Here is a 21213-nt window from a genome sequence, read left to right as displayed (position 1 = left end):
CCTGGGATATTTATGATAGCTCTCGCGCATCTCGGAAATCGTCTTTTGCCACGTTCTGATAACCACCCTTCTCTAAAAAAACCATTCATTTTGCTTGCTTTTATACTCATCATTTTGTTCAACCTTTGTTCTCTATTTCTCTTACGATTGAACTAAGACTGACGTTTCGTGCCATAAAACATGATCAAAAACGTGACTCATAAAAATAATGAATTCAAAAAGTTTATTAGGAAAGATTGTTGACATTTTTTGTCATATAATAAGGAAGATATAGTGATGTACAGTGCAACCAGATGCTGCACCAATGAGTCATTTTTAAGTTTTTAATTTAAGACATCCTATTCTCGACATGCTTTAACCTTTTTGGAGACTTGATTGTTAAGCCCCGTTTACACTAGCGGTTTTTGCGGCGATTTTTGCTGCGATTTTTTGCGATTTTGTCCATAATAAATAATGGTAAAGAGTTAACTCGTAAATTTTATTTCAGGATACCAAGATTTTCCTTGACGAAAGTCGCTTTTGAAAGATGAGACAAAAGACTTCATATTTCCGAAAATTGCCACAAAAATCGCAGCAAAAATAGCCTTAAAAATCGCCAGTGTAAACGGGGCTATATAGTTTTTCTGGTTCCGCAACTGTAGCCAAATGCATGCTTCAATCTGACTGGCGCTATTTTCTAGCCAATCAACAATGACATAATATTAGTATTATTACATCCTAATATAGGGCTCTGGTCTTTGAATACCGATGTATACCTCATTTAACCTTTAATCTATGACGTAAATGATTAGCTCAAAGCGTTCATCTTATCAAGTTCGTGGTAACAAAAATCGTTGTACTTCATTTACAGCTTGGATGAAAATGATACCTTGGGTTTAAAGGCTGTGGAACGTGAGCTGTTTGACCTCACTTGAAGCCTCACAGCTAGTCTCACGAAACTCGAGAAGTTAGACTCATTTAGTCCGTCGCAGTTCGTTGTCGTTGACGATTTCACATTCAGAACTGAGCATTAAAAAAAGTGGTTTGGACTCTGAAGTATACTCAATTGTATTCCATGGCTTTTTGGAACGTTTTTGAATGGTTTTTATTGCTCTTTCTGGTGAGCCAAATACCATTACAAGGTAAGTGTTGTGTTTTTATAGTCATTCCTGAGCTATTTCCTGAGTTCTTGAGTTAACAGATGAAATTTGAATGGAGGAACATGGTTTTTGACTAGTTTGTGGGCTGGCAGGGCTAGAATTAATTACGTGTCTCCTTTTTCAATGATTTAGAATCGATCGACAAATATCTTAAATTTATATAAATGAAAAATAATCAACTTCATACATGCACAAATATAGCTTTCCGAGTATTCGAGGTGTTTTTCTTGAAGTTCATATTTCCTCAAGAGACCGCTAGCAATTTCCGATGGAGAGGGCTTCCCTAATAAAGAACGCATCCCAGAAAACCTGATATAGCGATTAATAACTTTAAAATATGAAACTATATCACTATACTTAGTGACTGCTTAGGAGTAGTTTAATTTGAAGATTGGTTTAATACACCATACAAAATCGAGCTTAGAAAAGTTAGAGTTTAATGAATTAGTCGTAAAATATTACTATCATTTTATCTCTTAGATTATGTATTCATAGTCATCCATTTTTGCTGTTTAATTTTCCCACGCCACCAAAGGTACTTTACTAAGCGGGCTAGCATTTTTAACTTTTGCACAGCCATAGTTATCTTCGTTATGTAATAATAATCACCTTACATGCCTCTAGCTAATACTTTTGTTTAATCAAAAAATGCTTTTATCTACGATTGTTAGTCTGTTCTGTCAAATAATGTTATTTTTGGGGGATTATACTCGACGAAGTATCTCTTTGAAGCACTCATCTATATTTTAAATGCTTACTGACGATTTCTCCCTTCGAGACCACGTCAAAGTCAAAGTCAAAAAAAGTCAAAACTGCTTTAGTTACCTATGTGAAAGAAAAACCCCGCTAAATGTATTGAATGCCGCAGCTTTCCCTCCTAAAGCGTTTTCAGGCTAATGATTTATGATTTACACAACACAAAGGCCAATCTGTCACGGCTAGAAGTCTTTTACTCCGAACCATGAGTCCTCATCATGGTCTCATTGTGCCAGTGAACAGCGCATATGCTGTTTACAAAACATTAATTTTCACATTCAGCACTCATTAATCAACTTTGTTATCGGTTTTTATCTTGCTTTTTCGAGGAAAAAAGCGTTGAAAATAAGATTATCTTACCACACAATTCTATCAAAAGGTTTTTAATGACTTTATTGAGTAAGTTTTATTTTTTAGTTGGCGATGAAGAAGTTTGACAATCTTGCAGATATCAGTGAGATATCTTTTACCATGATTATCCGATCACACAGACAGACTTCGTCGTGACGGTCTCCGATTTTAATCAGTTTTATCGACCCAAGTTCTGCCCTACCTAAGTAAATCAAAGGTCAGGCCATTGCATTTCGTTACAGCTCGTTTATAGAGAGGCTAAATTTATTCAATAAAGCCATTTTAGCAGTTCAGAACATTTTTTTCCTGGCACGTTCATCTCACATCTGTCAACTATTTCACGTTGTTCTACATCTTGGTTGTGGTTTGTTCGGTTTGGTTAGTCAGGTTTGTTGGGGTTTTGTTGAGGTTTCAGAGAAATTGCTTTAGAAAATCTGGTTTTAAAAGCGTTATGGGGTTGGCGTAGATCATGTTTAAGAAGTTGGAGTCATTGGTATAGAACTAAGAGGATTTTCTGTTCAGTTTTATCGAAGTGCTTGACGACGTGTGCTCAAAACTGATGATGTAACTAACGAAGAGTCACGATTCACTGAGAACCGTTTGATATTCCCTAGTCCTGTAAAAAGAATGAAAGAACAATGGTCAACCAGAGAAAACAGAAGGAGAAATGAATGACATACGAAGGAAGAAAAACCTCGTGTCCCATTCTCCCTTCGTTAATTCGAAAAAACCGTGATTACTTATGTAAAAAAAAAGGAAGAGAGAGGAGAGAGGAAAAAAAGAAAAGAAAAAGGAAAAAGATAGAAAATTAAAGAAAGAAAAAATGAATGAATTACTGAAATGGGAAGTATAAAAAAGGGCGTTAGGAAGAATAAAGGAGAATAAGAAAGAAAACAAAGCGACGTAGGAAAGAAAGAAAGAAAGAAAGAAAGAAAGAAAGAAAGAAAAATAAAATAAAATATGGGAAGCTTCAAGCTTAACATGAAGGAAGAAGGACAAGAGGCGGCAAGAGAAGAGAACAGGGAACAACACCATATTTTTGGCGCCATTTTGGCTGTTATATGTCCCTTCTATCGCCGCATAATTGAAAGAACTCAATTCCAACCGGATTATTTTTGGACTTTCAATGCTTTTTTTTCTATTTCGGGTTGTATATATATTTTATTATGAAGATCAAGACGACTGTCATTTGTATGATCCATGAAATCTTTGAATCTGATTAGTGTAGACTTCTATAGTATCGTTATCATTGGAAAGATTTTTCTTTGGGTTCTCCGGTTTTCCTTCCTCAGCAAAATCCTAACCAGCTAAATTACAATTTTATCCGTGATTTAGGCGTAACCTGACTTTGATCAGCCTGGAGGTTGTTTGAGAGTTCGGTCTGTGAGTTAGCCGCCAGCCCAGTGTCCAACTAAGGTTGAAAGCCTTGAAGCTTGTCAAGAAATTTTGATTTACTTGAAAATAGACTTGAAAAGTGCGCTACAGTTGTATTGTTTGGGATAATACAAATTTGATCAACGCCTCAAACTTTTCGCTGCCGTCATTGTGAAAGGATAAAAGTAGAACTTGATTTTACTAGGCGCAACGATTGCGCAATATCTGCGCAATACGATTTTGGTAAATTGCAGTAGGGAATAACCCGCGTAACTTGCCTCCCAACGATATTTTGAGACAAATTTAATGGAGTAAAAAATAAACTCCTAAATCCCAATTCGATCATGAAACGATCATGGGTCACAGGTGTGTCAGGCATTAAGTCTTAACCTCGTAAAAACACTGGGCCGTAGCCACCGGTACGTGAAACCGGACCAACTTTCGGAAAATAAATATAAGAAAAATAATTTAAAAATAGAAAGAAAAAAGAAAAACTGAAAACCCTCGAAAACCGGACCAATCAGAAATTTGTGGCTACGGCCCTGAAATAAGGATCTTTCTTTTCAAAGCCTGGCGTTTTCATCTATAAACACGACGTCATTTATGGCTTTCTTGTGCGAATATCAGCCATAGATACGAAGTGTACACCGTAGCTAATATCACAACATATACGGTAGTCTCATTTGTCCAGGAGCGGATCTAGGAACTCTTTTAGAAGGTGGAAAGGGGGATGACTGTTACTAACGAAATACTGAAAAATGTGAGCAAAAGGGGGAGGTGACTGCTACTAACGCTATACTGAGAAATTTGAGCAAAAGGGGGGTGACTAGGCACCTATTTTACCACCCCTGGCCTCCGCCCCTGTTGTCACGATGATCAAGATTTGTTTTATTATAGCTTTAAAATTTCCCCAGCTTAGTTTGACTTATGCGGAGAAACGTGATACCCCTAAGGCTAGCGAATCCACCTGTACAAGACTCAATATAACAGCATTAATATATTCATTTAGCATAAAAGATTTTCAGGGATTTAGTATAAGAGCTTCTAAAGTTTCTAAGCTTTTTCTTTTGGGAAGCACAGGTGGCGTGCACTGCTAATGGGTCTCGTCTCACCAATGCGACATGGGTTCGAGTCGGCCTATCAATCTCGCTGTCAGTCACAATAGTGACTTGTTTGTTGGTTCTCTCCTGTGCTTCGAGGGGTTTTCATTGGGTTCTCCGGTTTTCCTCCCTCCACGAAAATCAACTTGAACCATCAAGAAACTCAACTCACAATATGACGCCGCGGGAATCGAACCCGGTTGGTAAGAGGGGAGCGCTTTTATCGTTACGTCACCTGTTAATTTCTTACAGATATTAGTTATTCCTCTATTAGGTTTGTGTGGTGTTGAATGTGGTTAGTACTAGGGCACCAGCCGGTAGCGTTCATTTACTAGTATTATATCAATCAACTGGCCGACAGTGGAAACTTGCCAATATCCGTCATTCATACGTGCCCAATTTATCTCTTTAAAATCTACTAAAATCTTATAAGACACTTAGCACGAATATCAATTACCTAATAAATCAACAAATCAATGCGACTGAAGATCACTAAGAGAAAATGTACATGTATCCAAATTTTGTAATGCCCTCCCTTGTAAACTTTTATTTATTGCTAATCTTATTTGTTTTCATGGCCGCCTTGTGGTGTTTGTCATATTATCCTCTTGTTATTTCACTGAACCAAGATTGCGGCCATGTCTTTTGTTAAATCGACCAAGATGGCGGCCATGCCTTTTGTTATTTGCTAGCCAACAAGTATAAATTCGTCGTTTTCGAAAGGTTTTAAAAACACACCTACTGAAAAACTGCAGATTTTCTCGTCCTTTTTCTTTTTCTTTTTCTGAGGTTAATTAACTCAAATTTTCGACCCCAATTTCCACTTGTTATTTCCTGATGGCTTTTCTCTCTTCTGCCTTCATCAACCATAAACCTCATTTTTACGATATTTCATAATGCTAAGCACCAAGGTCAATAAATGAATTAATAACCACAGCAACACCCATAACACTTCTATTAGTCATTAATATCTCAATATGTATTTAATTGACTTAACTGATATGCTCTACGGAGAGGTTGACAGGACTGAAGACGAACCGTTATGGACAGATAATGGATTATTGTTCATTTGTTATTTATTTCACTTGTACGTGAATAAAATTTAGACAATTTTTCACTCTAGTTCTCAGTTCACTCCAAAATGTTTTATTTTTGACGTTAAATTTTTTTAAAGTTTTTATCTCTTTGTGGGAAGGTTTTGGACTATTTTTCTCACGAAATTTCCGCTCTCACAAATTTTGATGCATGTTGTAGAAATATTTTCTATTCTTCTGTTCATAAGCGTGAATATGTGAATGTTTTCGGGGCGTAGTAATCACTAATTTCATTTCAGTTTACACAGTTTTTTCTCGGTTCGTCTCGTGTGTGGTAGCTTTCGGCGTTACTGTTCCCACCTGCACCAAGTGTGAGGTCTTTGGTCTTTTGTATTTCTCTCAACTTGACTAGTACCAACCCTATCAAGCTGACAGCATCAAGATAACTATTTGTTTGATGTAGAAATAGCCACACAAGGTCGACAAATGATTCCGCTTCTTATATTAAATGTCTCGCCACATTTCTATCTGTTTTTAGACGCTTCCGTTTCTATTCTAATAGTTCTAATTAACCCTCACGTTTCCCCTCGGTGAAGTCATCAGTCCTTTGATATTAATGTCTTTAGTAAATGACAGCCATCGAAGCAGTATTGACTTAGTATCAAATTTTGATCAAGGGAGGGGACGGGCAGGTGGTGTGACACGAGATTTTCCAGTCATAATAGAGTGTGGGAGAGGAAAAGGCGTAGAGAGGGCAAACTAGACTCGCCTTTAACATTGCTTTTAAGAGATCTTCGGCGCTCGGATAAAACCCTGCGTACATAAATGTGTGTAACAAGCGCGATTGTCTCGGCATGAAGGTTTACTTGAAATACTTTGGAGGTTTATCGATGCTGAAACAACCTCTGGGATGATCTTGACGGCACGACTTCCGGTATTATAATCTACTTCATTTCTGATACAAATATTGCTGTCGAAGTCTAGATGATGATAAACCCCTCTTTGTTGACCATATTTGGTAGCATTATTAAGATAATCGATAAAAAGTGCCTTTTATTTACACCTTTCGTCTAATTTCGTTTAATTAAAGCCGACATACCTTCAGTCTTATTTTCTTCCTCGGGATCTCTTCTGTACCTCGGACTTTCTTCCAAAGTCAAAAGTAATATAATTCCCAGTGGATCTGTGCGGTCGTGGTGTGTGACGCAGGAACCCCAACTATACTGGTGTCCCTCAAATCTTGATAGGGAGAGTGTGTTTATAAAGAATATAATGAATTACACCTATTACAATAGATAAAACGACAAAGGAATGCAATGGATTTTCTGAAATTAAAATAAGAAAATACGAACAAACCTAAAATTAGTCAAAAATATATGATATATTAAGTATAATAATAATCTAATAAAAGGCGACCCAGAACTTGGGTTAAAATTTACATGTATTCTGAATACATTACATCATTAGATTCAGTGCTATGTAGGTTCTCCCGATCTTGATAGCAGTAATAAGGCATTTGCATAATGACATCATTTAACTCCCACTACCAAGATGTTTGGCAAACTTTTTTCCCTTATATTAAATCTGTGTTCCCTCATGGGAATAGTAAGACAATTGGTGCTAATTAACTGAACAAAAGAGAGTGAGCGAGGGAGTCTGGTAGCTAGTAGAGGTTCATGACGTCATCATACAAACGTCCCATTTAGTTTATGCTTCCTACTTACAGGAGTAGCCGCTGGCCGGTATAGAAGACAATGGTTGGTACCAAGTTATGCTGGCAGTTCCATTGAATTACAATGCACCTTCCAGAACCCCAAACAGACGGTCACCCTGTGGCACTTTGCGGGAATGAACTTTATGCGTCGAATCAAACCCAATGGGGTCACAGTAGAACAGTATGGACAACGCTTCGTACTCCACAGCATAACTCGTGTGAATAATGGCATGTACATGTGTAGGGAAGGGAATGCAAGAGTTCCTCTGGGACAAGTGTACGTGATGCCTGCTGCAATTAAAGGTTAGCATCTCAAGTGGGTTGTAAACGGAGAACAGGGAAAGACTGGGGTATAGCTTTTGTTTTTTTGTCAACGACAATGAACGTTGAGCACTCGGAATTGAGTTGTCAAAGACCAACGCTTCATTCTTCTACAAGGGGTGATTTGACTTTTCTGCGCACAATTGAGAACGCAACGATTACCATAATACGCACTTGAAAGTCGTACTCATTGATGCTTGCGCAATGTCGTAAACAAGTTAGCTGTCAAAATGTTATAAATCAGGGTTGCTAGTTGCTACAGTGCGCACTTAAAAATTTTAATTATTAATGCTTGACCAATGCTTGGAGCAACTTTGAATCTAAACTATTAACTCTAGTCTAGGCTAAAGTGAAAACCAAGATATTAATTATCCTTGCAATCGTAAATTCTCATAGAAAGAAGACTATCACATGTTAGTCTAGCGACAAAATGCTCTTTTGAAAAACCCATATTGGGAGTTGCAAATAAAGTATGTATTTGTCATTTCAGATTCTTCTTACCCTACGATACCCACTAAACGTGTGGTAGTGACAGGTTCAGAGACGAGTAAAGATTTGACTTGTACAGCAAAGGGACAACTGATTTCTAGTGTGTTTTGGTATAAAGGTAAGTGGTATAAAAGACAAAATCATTAAAAAAAACCACATGTTCATGTGAACTGAAGATATAACTAGCTAAAAACTAGTGTGAGCTGCGTCGGTGTTTCTAATGAAACAGTAATGATGAAAAGGTAAATTATACACCGTGAAAAGATGAAAAAACTTACTGCGGTTTCGGACGCTAGTCCTTCGTCGGAGTAAAAGAGAAAGAAGTGGTAGAAAGGAGTGTATATATGATAGAATAAGACAAAAGAAACCAATAAGAGCAAGGTAGGCAAGGAAACGAAAACAAACAATCAAAAAACAAAAGAAAAGGTTAGTTGAAAATAAAGCGTTCATTAATCCCGTTGGGACTTTATGATATTCGCAATAACGATCCCACCAAACCAGTTTCCCGCCATTTTAATCTAGCTAACCATTCTCTTTCTGACTTCATTGTTTTCGGTCTTTCTTTGCTTAACGGCAACAATGATTGTCGCAAGACCAAAGAAATGCGGCTTATTCACCTATTGGGCACTCTTAGTCCCAACGGGATTAATGAACGCTTTATTTTCAACTAACCTTTTCTTTTGTTTTTTGATTGTTTGTTTTCGTTTCCTTGCCTACCTTGCTCTCATTGGTTTCTTTTGTCTTATTCTATCATATATACACTCCTTTCTACCACTTCTTTCTCTTTTACTCCGACGAAGGACTAGCGTCCGAAACGTCAGTAAGTTTTTTCATCTTTTCACGGTGTATAATTTACCTTTTCATCATTACTGTTTCATGTGAACTGCTTATTTTTACACATAAGAAATTAAGCTAGTGAATGTTCGAATCATGATAGTAAACTAGGCCAAAATGTTGATACTGAAATCATATGCTTAGGATTTTCTACGTATTCAAAAAAGGTTGTGTGAGCAATAGGTGATAGGCCACAAGCACTGGGAGATACTGGGTTATTGCCAAGATCCATCCAATAGCTAGAATAACTTGCGGTTTTCTTTATATTATTCTCGTCATGAACACAGATTTTAGCGTTGAGATATGTATTGTTTGTTGCATCCTTGGAAAAGGCACTTAAATTTAGTAATAAACTCAACTGCACGTGGTCTTCAACAACTTTATTCCATGGTATTGCGCATGTCCGTGCACAGGGAACCCAAATGTTATTTTCTACATGTATAACAGTGTTAATGTGCTTGCAGTCTAGGAAACCATTTTATACACCTCCATTCGTGTTCATATGTATCCGACACCGCTGCAAAACGTCTGCGCATGCGCGAGTTTATATATTTCAAAATGCCGGATGACGAGCTTCGAATAGGATGCGATTGTTGAAAGAATGGCCAAGAAAAACTCACACCGTGTAAATTTTTCATCGAATTCAATTAAATGGATTGAACCTAACTCTGTGTGAGAGTTTTATTTGTTTGATCATTAGATTTACCGTTCTGAAAGTATTTTTCGAACTCGATGATGTTCGTAAACCTTCGTAAACAGTGTTCTCTGGTCCATACTATTAGACAAAGGAAGCAAAAGTCAAAGAGCAAACGTTAAAGTTGGGACAAATTTGCTGCTTGATGTTGATGAGGAATTCTTCGAGTTTATCCACAGGTGCCATTCCAACCATGGCTCCAAATACTTGCCCATAATAGTGTGGATGACTGTCCAAAAAATACACGTTGTTGTTTTGACCAACGAAACACACGGTCATCCCGTTCGCTATGATCAACGCTGCCAAGTTTCGTTCTCTAATTAGCCGTTGTAGATAGAAGGCAAGGGAACTCTGAGGTACTTGAGGATCCACAGAAGTAATAGAAAGATCCAAGGATTCCTCCAATGTCACAGTGACAGGGGCAATTACAGCTGTTAGATGGTGATTTGCTTCAGCTACACTGAAGAATGGATTGCCTAGGGATTGCGTTACATTGTCATATACCTGGTTCCCTCGAGCAATGGCAGACAACAACAATGATAACCATGTTTGATTCAGATCGGAATTACAAGTCAATTGGAGAGTAGCATAATGTAGTGAGCTAGTGTATTCCTTTGCCATTAACAAGGAGATGAAAGTACAGGCATTAGAACCATTCCTTCCAAACAGAGTTGCTTGAGACAGCTGTGGTGGTAAAAACCAGAATTTGGAGGTACCAAGCGATGATTTAGCAATCTGAATATTAACTGCAACTGGATGATGCACAGACTGGGATGTTTGCTGGGAGCTTGCACTGACATTAATTTGTGGTTGCAAAACTGTAAAGGTGTCTAATTCTTGGTCAATGTAGGATTCCCAAGCTCTTGAAGAATAGTATTCAGGATCTACTGTTTGGTTGACGTGGATACTATCGTCATCACTGCCATCACCATTATCATCATCATCTGAATGGTCTTGGGAAGTTGTGTTTGAACTGGATGTTGGTTTAAGGAGGCTTTCATTAAAGGAAGTTGCTAAGTTATTTATTGTAACATCAAGATTTTTACTGCAGATGGGACATTTCTTTGCAACCAAGTTGAAACATGTTCTGTGGATGGTGTGGAAACATGGAAGTCTTACAGCATCAGCTGTTGAGTCAGTAACATTGCATTCAGTATAGTCACAGACTTTGGTTGCATCTGGGAATGTTGCTGGGGCAGACTTGCAGTGAGTGTAAGCAAATGGGAGAGCCCTTGTGTCAACAGTTGAGTCAAAGGTATGAAGATGGTACATGTATTTCTTGTCATTTGTTTTGCCACTGCTATTTTGATTTTGCTGCACCTGAAACCAATACGTTTTGATAGTTAAGATTCTCAAGTCTCAATTTTTTAAATTTATATTTATAACTTACTATATATATATAGGGGTTAAAAATGTTTTAAACTCATTAGGTAAACATACCTGTTTTGATTTACCCAAGTTTTTTCCAACTGACTTAATAGTTGAAAGGAGAACCTCTGCAGATTTTCCAGCAACAATACTCATATCTTTTTCAGAACACCCTCTTTTATAAGGTTTCACAAAACTGTTTTGGAAATTCTGTTCCGACTTTGAAGCTGCCATTGCTGTTGCTTTTGATCTTATTTGCTTTGCATCATCGTATACCTGTACTCGGTCTCTCAGCATACTGTGCCATATCTCAACCTTTTTTTCAGTAATAAGAGTCATCCAAAGTTGTTTCATCTTGTAGTAGCTTGAAAAATAATTTTCATGGTACCATAAATCACTTAGCATTGATATTGTTGATCGATTGTAATGTTTTCTTCTCCAGATTATGAACAAAACCATTAGCCGCAACATTGTCTCAGTGTATTCTTCAAGATCTCCTGACCTAAAAATTAAGGAATAATGGAAAAAACCAAGTGGAATAACTTCTTCAAGTATATGAAGTAGAGAAGAATATTCAATATCTTTGCAAAGTTTGAATTTCTGAAGTACTTTTGATCTAATTTTTAACCATCCCAGAAAGACAGCATTGATTAAAATATTGATGCAAAAAGGTTTGGGCTTGTTTGGTAAAACTGATCCAAATATCTTGTTGTATACATTTCCCAACATGAAGTGATACATCTTGATTATGTCTTCTTGAAGATTAAGAAAGACATGAAATGGGCCTTGCTCTGGGATTATTGAAAGAATACTTGGATTATTCGATTGAGCTATCAGCTTCTTTTGATAGAACCATGTTGGCCAGTCTCCAGGAGCCGGCAGTACATATTGCTGAAGGCAATTATGAAGATGAGGGCATTGACCAAATATATGATGAATGGCTGCTTCATAGTCCTCCATACTTTTCAGAGATTGTTCGAACTCATCTATAAGTATTGTCGTACTCAGAGTGGACAGTTCACTATGTGAAAGCTCAGAATATACCCTAGTAAAATGGAAAATATTACTGTGAATTAAAAATGGCTGATGATGAATGTCTATATTATTCTAATTTATGCTATATATTTTACCTTAATTCTCTTATTTGCTGCTGGCTGTTTTTAGGACTGATTGAAAGTCCTGATGGCATTCTTGCAAGAAATGTTTGGTGTCTATCTTTATTAAAGGCATTGAGCAATTCCTTTATATTTGCTACAATTATGCCTCCCCGGCAATTTTTTTCTGTTTCAGACACTTTTACTTGGACACTGCTGTGTTGGCTTCCTCTTTTTAAAGGTAGGTGTACAGCTGGTATATTTTTATGGATGTCCAATAGGCTGCTTGCCATATGTGTGGCAACAGATAGCTTAAGCTCTGATGGAAGCCTGATGGTTAAAATGTTATGGAAATCATCTAGAAGATTCACCATGAGAAATTGTCCCTGTTAGACAAGACAAAAAATATATAATATTCAAATAAAGCTGACTTGCACTTGATGCTTGATTAAATGAGCATCACCTTTTCCTTTCCCTTAGCAGTTCAAGATATTAGGGATTCCACTGCACACTTCTATATGTTTTTTGTTGTTGTTTTATTTTGTTTTTGTTTTTTTTCTTTTTCAATTATTTTTCAGAAAAAAAGTACCTTGATAGCAGCCATTATATGTTGTTGCAGCACTCCTGGGTAGGCGTGGATTAGCTGCTGCTTATGTTGATCAACATTCCTTGGACTGGTGCTAAAGCCAAGGACCCTTCCAGCATTTATGGCAGAACGTGAGGCTCCATGCTCTTGGAGAAAAAGGCCTTCATCTTTCTGGAGTGAGCAAGTTTTTTGTGATCTATTGATTCAGAAACAAAAGAAACAGTGTTGCTGAAGTAATAATTAAAATTAAATTCCAAAAAAGGGAAAGTATTATTATCCTTAGATACATATCACAGATATCTAGCTTAAAGCACCATTCCTCAGTCACACAGCTTATCATATGATATTATGGAACCTCTACCTGAAATAGGCAAGTGTGTGCAACAAAACAACAGTTCTTTGTTCTTGGACAGCAGTATATTCCTCACTGAGGCGGGCATCTTCCCTGGATATAGATTTTAAGACCAGATCATACAACCCAGGTGCATGACTTTTTGTAAATTCTCTCATCGACTGTGGACTGTAGAGCGGGGAATTATTGTTGGCTGTGTAGTGGTGGTACAATGCAAGTTGAAAGCGTTGCACTAGATCATCAAATGAGCTGTCTGTATTTAAAAATAAAATTGAATTAAATCAGAGCAAGGTTATAGTAACATGGTAGGTAACAAATTTAGTATTCATTTAAGTTTTTAATCCTTGAATATTTATGAAATTGCTTATACATTTTGTATCTACTGATCCCATTGTTTAAATTATAGTGCAAAAAGAGTGGTTTTTCAAAATAAAAATCCTTTTTTTCATTCAATTAACCATTCAAGGTGGTTAAGTTTATTATAATAGATATATGAAAACAAAAAATTAAAAATTACCAACAGTGTTTTCTTTTTCCAGTGCATCATTCATTTTTTCCCAGGTGTCTCTGTCAATCACTACTTTTCCTCTTGAAGTTTTAACTTTATCAAGTTGTTGGTGCTGAAGTTCAATTCCACATATTTCTGATAGAGCATTGAGTCTTGTAAAAAGGTTCGAAAATTGGTTTTTGGTTTCTTTGAGCTTCTCTGTTTTAGGTGAGGTAGTGTCAATAACTGAAGATGAACTGCAGTCCACCAAGTTTTCATGGAGGTGTAAAATGGGCGATCCAGTAAACTGCCATATCTGTAAAGATAGGTCAATCATAAATTCCTGAACATGAAAAACTTGAAAATTGTTAGCCCAGCAATGAGTTTTCCCTTTTATGAAAAAAATAGTAATAAAAAAAGGAGAAACGTTTTCAAAACATGTTTAGGAGTCACCTTTTTTAGCTGAAGTGGACTTGATAATACTTCGGAGGTTTTCCCTGCTTGGTCTTCGTTTTCTTTATCACACTAAGAAACAAGACGTTTATTTTCGTTCATGTCCCTTATTATAACAAAAAATTAATATAAAACATTTTCCATTTAGGATTAATTACTGCTTGACGTTCGTACTTATTTTAGAAGGTGGAAAAATGCTAAGCAAATCAGAAACATGCACTTTATGAAAAACTTTCACCTTGACCTTTGACTGTAAACAAAGAACCGAAACGTTCAGGAGAAATTAGAATTTTAAACGATAACAAAAATATCAAAGCTACAGTTTTTCTTAGAGAAAAGGTAAACAAAAACTTTACACATGTGTCTGCTGCTACAAACTGACAAAAATGTTAAAGAGAGAGACTGCAATTCAATTCCAAAAGCTTCAAAGAATGAGAAAGAGTAGAGTTGTTTTGTTTTACTTACTTCTTTTGCTCGCGCTGCCGATGCGTATAGCTGGTGGTTTTTAAAGTCTTCGTCTGCTGTTTGTTTGCATAAATTGCACCAACGAGTTCCTGGACAATACCCTTGTATGTTTGATCCAACATCATCAAATACAGCGTAAAATCTTTGTGGTATTTTGTTCGCATTTAGTCTTGAGTGCTTGAAATAGTCTTGTTTTGGACAAGCACATCGTAGGTTTTCCCTCCGTGCGACATCCCAATGGTACCGACAAAGCCGGGAATTTATAGGCAACCGTGTTACCCTACTTATCTCCGAATTCACCGTGTACAGTCTGCCTTGGCAAGCCCTTCCTGTTCTTGTTTTTTCAGCCCTCATGCATATACCAGTCTTGTTTGAACCATGTATTAAGACTACCACTCGTAAAAACAACAACACGAAAGTAGCGATAGCAGTACTCGACGGCACGCGACCCACTTTACCCTTCATTTTCACCTTTGGTGCAAACGTAAAACTATGTGGTGCAAAAAGTATGTTATTGTAAATATGACACTCCAGCTACTCTGAGAATTTCTAGCTCGGCTTTGCTTTATTCGCTTCGGCTTTTTGAATTTCGCGCTATGGCAGCAAGGTTTGTTTACAAAACAAATAATATTTTAGCGCATGCGCATTGCGTTTTGCAGCGGTGTCTATGTATCCCAAAAATTCCTTTCGGTCTTAAAATAACCTATCGCCTATTTTTTCCCCGTCTTGCTCAGACAATCTTCTTGTGCACTGGTGTATATGAGTGGACCACGATTCTGTCGAGGAGTGCGTGCTTTTTTATTGTATGTGTATATGTGTTTATAGATTAAAATAGTTTAGATACGTACTGATTGTATTTTCGTCCTGTATACGTAGCTGGTATGTACGTGTCAAAGCACAACCAATCAGTGACCAAAAACAACAACACTTGGACAAACGTACTCCAGATACGACACATCACCAAGGACGACGATGGCAAATACGAGTGTCGTGTTCTAAACAGAGGAAACGATTTTAGGAGTGGGTTCTGGCCTGCATTTGCAGTAGTATTCGTTTCAGGTATTCAGGTATCTTTTCTTTTTTTCATTCGACTCCATCCCTTCCCATCCAATCCATTCCAATCACGTTCAATCCATCCCAGCCCCATCCAATCCATCCCAGTCACATTCAATCCTTCTCAGCCCCATCCTATCCATCTCAGCACATCCAATCCATCTCAGTTCCATTCAATCCATCCCAGTCACATCCAATCCATCTCAGTCACATCCAATCCATTCAATATATCCAAGGAATATATCTTAAGTTACAAGACTAATTACTAGGTTTACATCTTTTTAGATTCTTCATGTGTGACATTGAACGGATCGTTTCCCGACCCAGCGGATAAAGCAGGTTATATAAAATGCACGAATGGCAAGGCGGCAAGAAAGGAATGCCCTCAAAACACGACATGGAACGATGACAAAAAGATATGCGAGAAACCAGGTAAATTTAAATTTGTCACTAGACGACATTTTGCTCTTTGAGTAAGTCTTCTTAATCTTATACAATTTATCAAATTATGAATACCAATAATGACGAACACGATAGAAATCAGTCACACAGGAGACTACTCCATAAATCGGATACAAAATCGTTAGAAGAAATCTGTGCCTGGAAATTGTGTACAGAATAAATTTCGCGGTCAAACTCATTTCAATATCAAAAACTGTGGTATAAAAAACATGCAGTAAATAAGAGAGTGCGTATAACTGAATTACCATTTCTTGTATTGATTTGTCAGTATTTAGACTTGATTGGATACACCGTCCGGTAGTTTTACCCTTCATGGACAAGAAAGTAGGCACGTCACTCACCGTGGACTGTAGATTGTCAGACCCGACTGTAGAGGTTTCTTTGTACCAGAAAGATACCTATTCCAGGCGACGATACCCCGATGGCTGTAAGGTGACTTACTCGCGTCAGGTCTTCACTGTTCACGCCTTGGTAATCCTGGATGTTGGATCGTATTATTGTAGAGCAGAGAATGTCACTGAAAAGGAGGAGGTCTTTCTTAAGGTTGATCCAGGTATGTCCTGTATATATTATTTAAAATATTCCATACATTGTAATAAATAATGATTCATTCCAAGGTTGAGGAAAACTGGGTCGAGTTGGCATTGCGCAATGCATTGTGGCTCTGTTGTAGGAACATTCTCGACCCAGCTTTTTCCTCAACCTTTGTGAAATAATTTAAAATTCCTGCTAAAAGTTTGCTTTTACTTTTTTGAGATGCCATGCGCAGTAGATATAATATGCGTTACCGAAGATTTCTCAAAACGCGTCCCACACGGTAAAGAGTGACCATGGATCCTAACCCATCGATGACACAAACAACATATCGGTCTGCTGGTCATAGCAAAGGGTTAATCATCTACGGTCTAGGGGCCGACTAACCTCTCCCTTAGGCTTCGGCCGAGCTTCCTGATCAGTCTGTAAATCCCGGATAGCGGTGTCGGGGTCGAAATCTCCGGCGTAGCCGTAAATGCTTCGCGCTGCCATACGACGGTTCAGCACTCGATGTCTGGAAGTATGGTCCTATAAATTATAACTCAAACAACAAAAATAAAAATCTTAAAAATAATTTAAATAAATAGTCTCCCCAAACGATAACGGAGGAATTAAACTTTGGAAAATACAAGAGTAATCCTATATGCGCATGCGCATATTCTGACCTATCCAAATACTGGTCTATTTAAAGACGGTCTTATGTTAACAATAAAATACTTGCTAATATTAAAGGTCCATCGATCTGGTATGGTCAAGGGGACATTAATTTCATCACAGCTCTAGGAAGCTCAATCGATTTTGAATGCAAAGCTTCCATCATGCCCGAGTCCAACACGTTCCTTGAGCTGAGCACATCGTACAGAATCACCACGCTGGTCCCCGATGGCAAGAAGGTCATCAAACGAGGAAACACGTTTAAAATCCGTGGGGTTGATCGCGACCAGGCTGGAAACGTGTACTGTAAAACCACGTCATCGTGTGGTGGACAGGCCGAGGGATACAAGATTGGAAGGTTGATTCCTGTTAGGCAACCTAAAGGTAAGATTAATATTAAGGAAATTCAACGTCCTGCATGATAGCGATCATTAGAACTGTATTGCTGTCTTGGTGTCGAACCCTGGGGTGATCAAAGTCAGCATGGCTAACGCACAGATCGAATTGGAATTTGAAAGTTGGTTTTTGAGGAGCGAGGAAAACCGGAAACACGGAAAAACACCCTCGAAACTAACTCAGGAGAGAACCAACAAACTCTACTCACAAATGTTGCCAGGAATCAAACGCGAGACGTAGCCAAAAGGAGAAAGATACGTGCACTACTGCTATGAACCCATGTAAATGTATGATGTTTCATTATCTTCTTTTTGTTTTTCATTTTTACACCAGGTATGACACCAAATCCCAGCATAAAACCAACCAAACAGGCACTTGATCTTGGACAAAATAAGTCTATTATATTCAATTGTTCCGTTGGTAATACCAAGGCAGCGTCTTTCTCCTGGTTTCTGGACGACGAGCAAATAAGTGACGAGCATGTTTATGTCTCAAGCAACAAAACATACAGTTATCTTACCGTAAGCGACAAAACCCTTACAAGAGCAATTCAAGGTGGTGCTGTTATGGATGTGGAGTGTCGAGTAACCAGCAATGGTGCAGGCTATTGGTTCGCTACTGCTGAACTAGTGATTGGACGTAGGTTTTGTTTGTGTATTTGAAATAGTCCCCTTCACAGTTCCCTGCGCCATCTTGAAATGTAGCCGTGGCTTTGCATCGAATAGTCCCCTTCACGGTCCCCTGCGCCATCTTGAAATGTAGCCGTGGCTTTGCATCGAATAGTCCCCTTCATAGTTCCCTGCGCCATCTTGAAATGTAGCCGTGTCTTTGCATCGAATAGTCCCCTTCATAGTTCCCTGCGCCATCTTGAAATGTAGCCGTGTCTTTGCATCGAATAGTCCCCTTCATAGTTCCCTGCGCCATCTTGAAATGTAGCCGTGGCTTTGCATCGAATAGTCCCCTTCACGGTTCCCTGCGCCATCTTGAAATGTAGCCGTGGCTTTGCATCGAATAGTCCCCTTCATAGTTCCCTGCGCCATCTTGAAATGTAGCCGTGCCTTTGCATCGAATTGAGACGAACGGTGAGCTTGCAGTGATAGAAACATAAGAAAGTTGTCCAAAGTGTTAAAAAAGGTCTCTATCATTGCAGGGGGTGTTAGGCGAATGAATCGTACATACGGAGAGAATTATTGTCTAACTTCAGTTTTCTTATCCACAGTTGATAGTATAATAACAAGACCTTTACAACAAACGTTTGTTCATCTGTATGGTTCAGCATCATTTTCCTGTTCTCCTCGAACCACGACTATTTATCAAAATAACACTAAGAGTAAGACACTTACCCCTCGATCTCTTGATGGAGCCAAGATTATTATGCGGAGAAGCAACACCCTTGAGATTCAGTTGTTTGATTTTGATGATGTTGGTTTGTACTATTGTAGTCTGGAAGACGCCGTTCCTGTTGCACACTTTGTGCTTTCAGGTATGTATACAGAAAATGAAGAATGACAGACTAAAATCGAAGCATTTTGTCCCCTTATGACCTATCAAAAACTTCTCTTTTTTTTTGGAAAAGGGGCGTCATTAACGTGACAGTCGTTCCCTTCCAACAAAGAAACTTTTTTGGGAACGACGCGCCATTCATCAACGCGGTCTTCCAAGCTGCAAGGTCTGATCCGTGGTTCATTAAACCTTTTCCGAATGCGCTTGAGTGACCACGAAACAATGGCTTCAAGTCGAGTTTGGTCTTGATAAAATACAGTAAATGTATGAACACATCAAGTCCAACCTCGACTCGGAGTTGGCCATAGTCAGCCAAGAAAATTTGGAAAAGGTCAACTATTGGCGTAACTTTGATACAAAGGCAGCACCCTCTCCTCATGCAGTTGTGTGAAGATCGACTTTGAATGCTAATTGGTCTCAGATTGACATTTCATTGTAACTCACTACGTAACAATCTCTGAGCCAATGACTATAAAATATCTTTGTTCCTATAGGTACTGACCAACCTATTGTAGTTGGTTGGGTGAAGATCATATCGACAAAGGATCCGGATAAAGATAACAAGATTATTATCGACCAGTCAGCCAGTGTCAACCTAGTGTGCTATTCCACTTATCGACCCAGATCACCTTCGTTCACCTGGGAGAAGACAGACGTGGCGGGCAAGAAGGTTAACATAACTAGACTAACCAAATCCTGGCCGCGGTGGGTTAAACAAAGTATCCTGGAGATAAGGAATGCTAGTAAACAAGATGAAGGAACGTACACGTGCAGTTTGGACGACAATGGGAAACAATTGTCTGACATGGTGAAGATTGTTGTTAAAGGTAAGGCTGCGTTCATAATGTATGGCAGAGGGGTGGGGGGGCAGGTGAAATTGAGGGGGGGGGGGGGGATCGGGAACATTTTGGTAGGAAAAAGGAGGGGATGGGCAAATTTTTATCAGAAAAATTGGGGGGATGCACAATTTTTGGAAGACTTTAAGGGGGGGGTGTTAAGAATTATTCTGGACACATTTCAAATTTTCACCTGCCCCCCCACCTCCCTCCCTCTGCCATACATTATGAACGCAGCCTAATGGGATTATTAACGCTTGGTGGAGTTGATGGAATTTGATATGGTTGGTCTTACCTGGTCGCTGGTCTTTACAAGAGGTTGGGAACAGCAAAACCTTTGAACTACAGTCGAACCTCTATTAAGCGGCCCTCAATTTAGCGGTCACCCTTTATTAAGCGGTCACTTAATAATTTCCGGAAAATTCGCTTTTCTTACTGTATTCACTGTAAACTTGACCTCTATTAAGCGGTCACCTCTATTAAGCGGTCACGTGATGTTTCCCCAGGGGTGACCGCTTAATAGAGGTTCGACTCTAATCTGCTACAGTTTTATGCATGCATGTTTATATTTTCCAGATCCATCAAAACCTACTATAACGCTCAAATCCCCAAATATCATCTGCCAAGAGAACGACATGGTTGACATAACCATCCAGGTTCTTGGTTCACCTCCACCTGCTGTTTTCTGGAAGATAAACAAAGAAGTTATCGCTAGTTGTCTGCCGTTGTACGGTTCCATGTTGTGTGAAGCAACTTCATCTGCGTATAATGTAAAGTTCAAGGGTGGCTCACACGTTCTTACGATAAACAAAGCGGTTCACAAGCTGAACCATAGAGATTACGAATGTGTGGCAAGAAATATGGTGGGAAAGACAAGTAAGACTGTTTCAGTCGCTGTACGTGGTAAGTTACAGTAAAGAAATTAAGGAATATACAAAAGCCAGGAGTACGAAGAAGCATTTTAAAATGACCAAGGAATTAAGAAAGAGAGAGAAAAATATGGATAAAAGGGGGGGGGGGGGGGGGGGGGGAATGAGCTCATGCAATGAAGAAGATGATAAAAGAAAATGATTGATTACATTTTCCTTTAATCAAATGAGTGAAATAAAACATGGAACGAACAGGTAGAGAAACAAACAATCCGGAAAGAGTGAACAAATAAAC

At 38.4% G+C, this 21213-nt stretch overlaps 2 protein-coding genes across 3 annotated transcripts in view; one reads left to right on the top strand and one right to left on the bottom strand.

Annotated features, from left to right (window-relative positions):
• The first annotated feature begins 834 nt into the window (after nucleotides 1–834).
• Nucleotides 835–21213, top strand: part of LOC116286861 (uncharacterized) — a 31304-nt gene continuing 10925 nt past the window's right edge. The window contains exons 1-11 of the mRNA XM_089039580.1: nucleotides 835–1121; nucleotides 7481–7771; nucleotides 8280–8396; nucleotides 15488–15670; nucleotides 15950–16096; nucleotides 16395–16679; nucleotides 17393–17698; nucleotides 18044–18349; nucleotides 18930–19193; nucleotides 19708–20040; nucleotides 20626–20952. Of these exons, the coding sequence (XP_088895706.1) occupies nucleotides 1055–1121; nucleotides 7481–7771; nucleotides 8280–8396; nucleotides 15488–15670; nucleotides 15950–16096; nucleotides 16395–16679; nucleotides 17393–17698; nucleotides 18044–18349; nucleotides 18930–19193; nucleotides 19708–20040; nucleotides 20626–20952 (2626 nt within the window). The 5' untranslated portion in view covers nucleotides 835–1054. The remainder of the gene's footprint in view (nucleotides 1122–7480; nucleotides 7772–8279; nucleotides 8397–15487; nucleotides 15671–15949; nucleotides 16097–16394; nucleotides 16680–17392; nucleotides 17699–18043; nucleotides 18350–18929; nucleotides 19194–19707; nucleotides 20041–20625; nucleotides 20953–21213) is intronic.
• Nucleotides 9782–14206, bottom strand: LOC148905822 (uncharacterized). Of its 2 annotated transcripts, XM_089039582.1 has the most exons (7): nucleotides 14147–14206; nucleotides 13724–14009; nucleotides 13216–13459; nucleotides 12858–13050; nucleotides 12305–12654; nucleotides 11247–12219; nucleotides 9782–11126 (listed from the first exon to the last, which is right to left on the bottom strand). In XM_089039582.1, exons 2-7 carry the CDS (start codon nucleotides 13755–13757, stop codon nucleotides 9891–9893), a joined length of 3030 nt encoding a protein of 1009 aa, XP_088895708.1. In that variant the 5' UTR covers nucleotides 13758–14009; nucleotides 14147–14206; the 3' UTR covers nucleotides 9782–9890. The 2 variants fall into 2 exon arrangements, with proteins under 2 accessions (XP_088895708.1, XP_088895707.1); XM_089039581.1 differs by lacking the exon at nucleotides 14147–14206 and having other exon boundaries at nucleotides 13724–14040.

Source organism: Actinia tenebrosa, unplaced genomic scaffold (assembly GCF_029948245.1).
Source record: "Actinia tenebrosa isolate PJP-AT-01 unplaced genomic scaffold, QUT_ActTen_1.0 PGA_scaffold6__47_contigs__length_16458017, whole genome shotgun sequence".
NCBI lineage: Eukaryota > Metazoa > Cnidaria > Anthozoa > Actiniaria > Actiniidae > Actinia > Actinia tenebrosa.
Note: the sequence above shows the minus strand (reverse complement) of the source record. Positions and strands in the feature narration are given on the sequence as shown.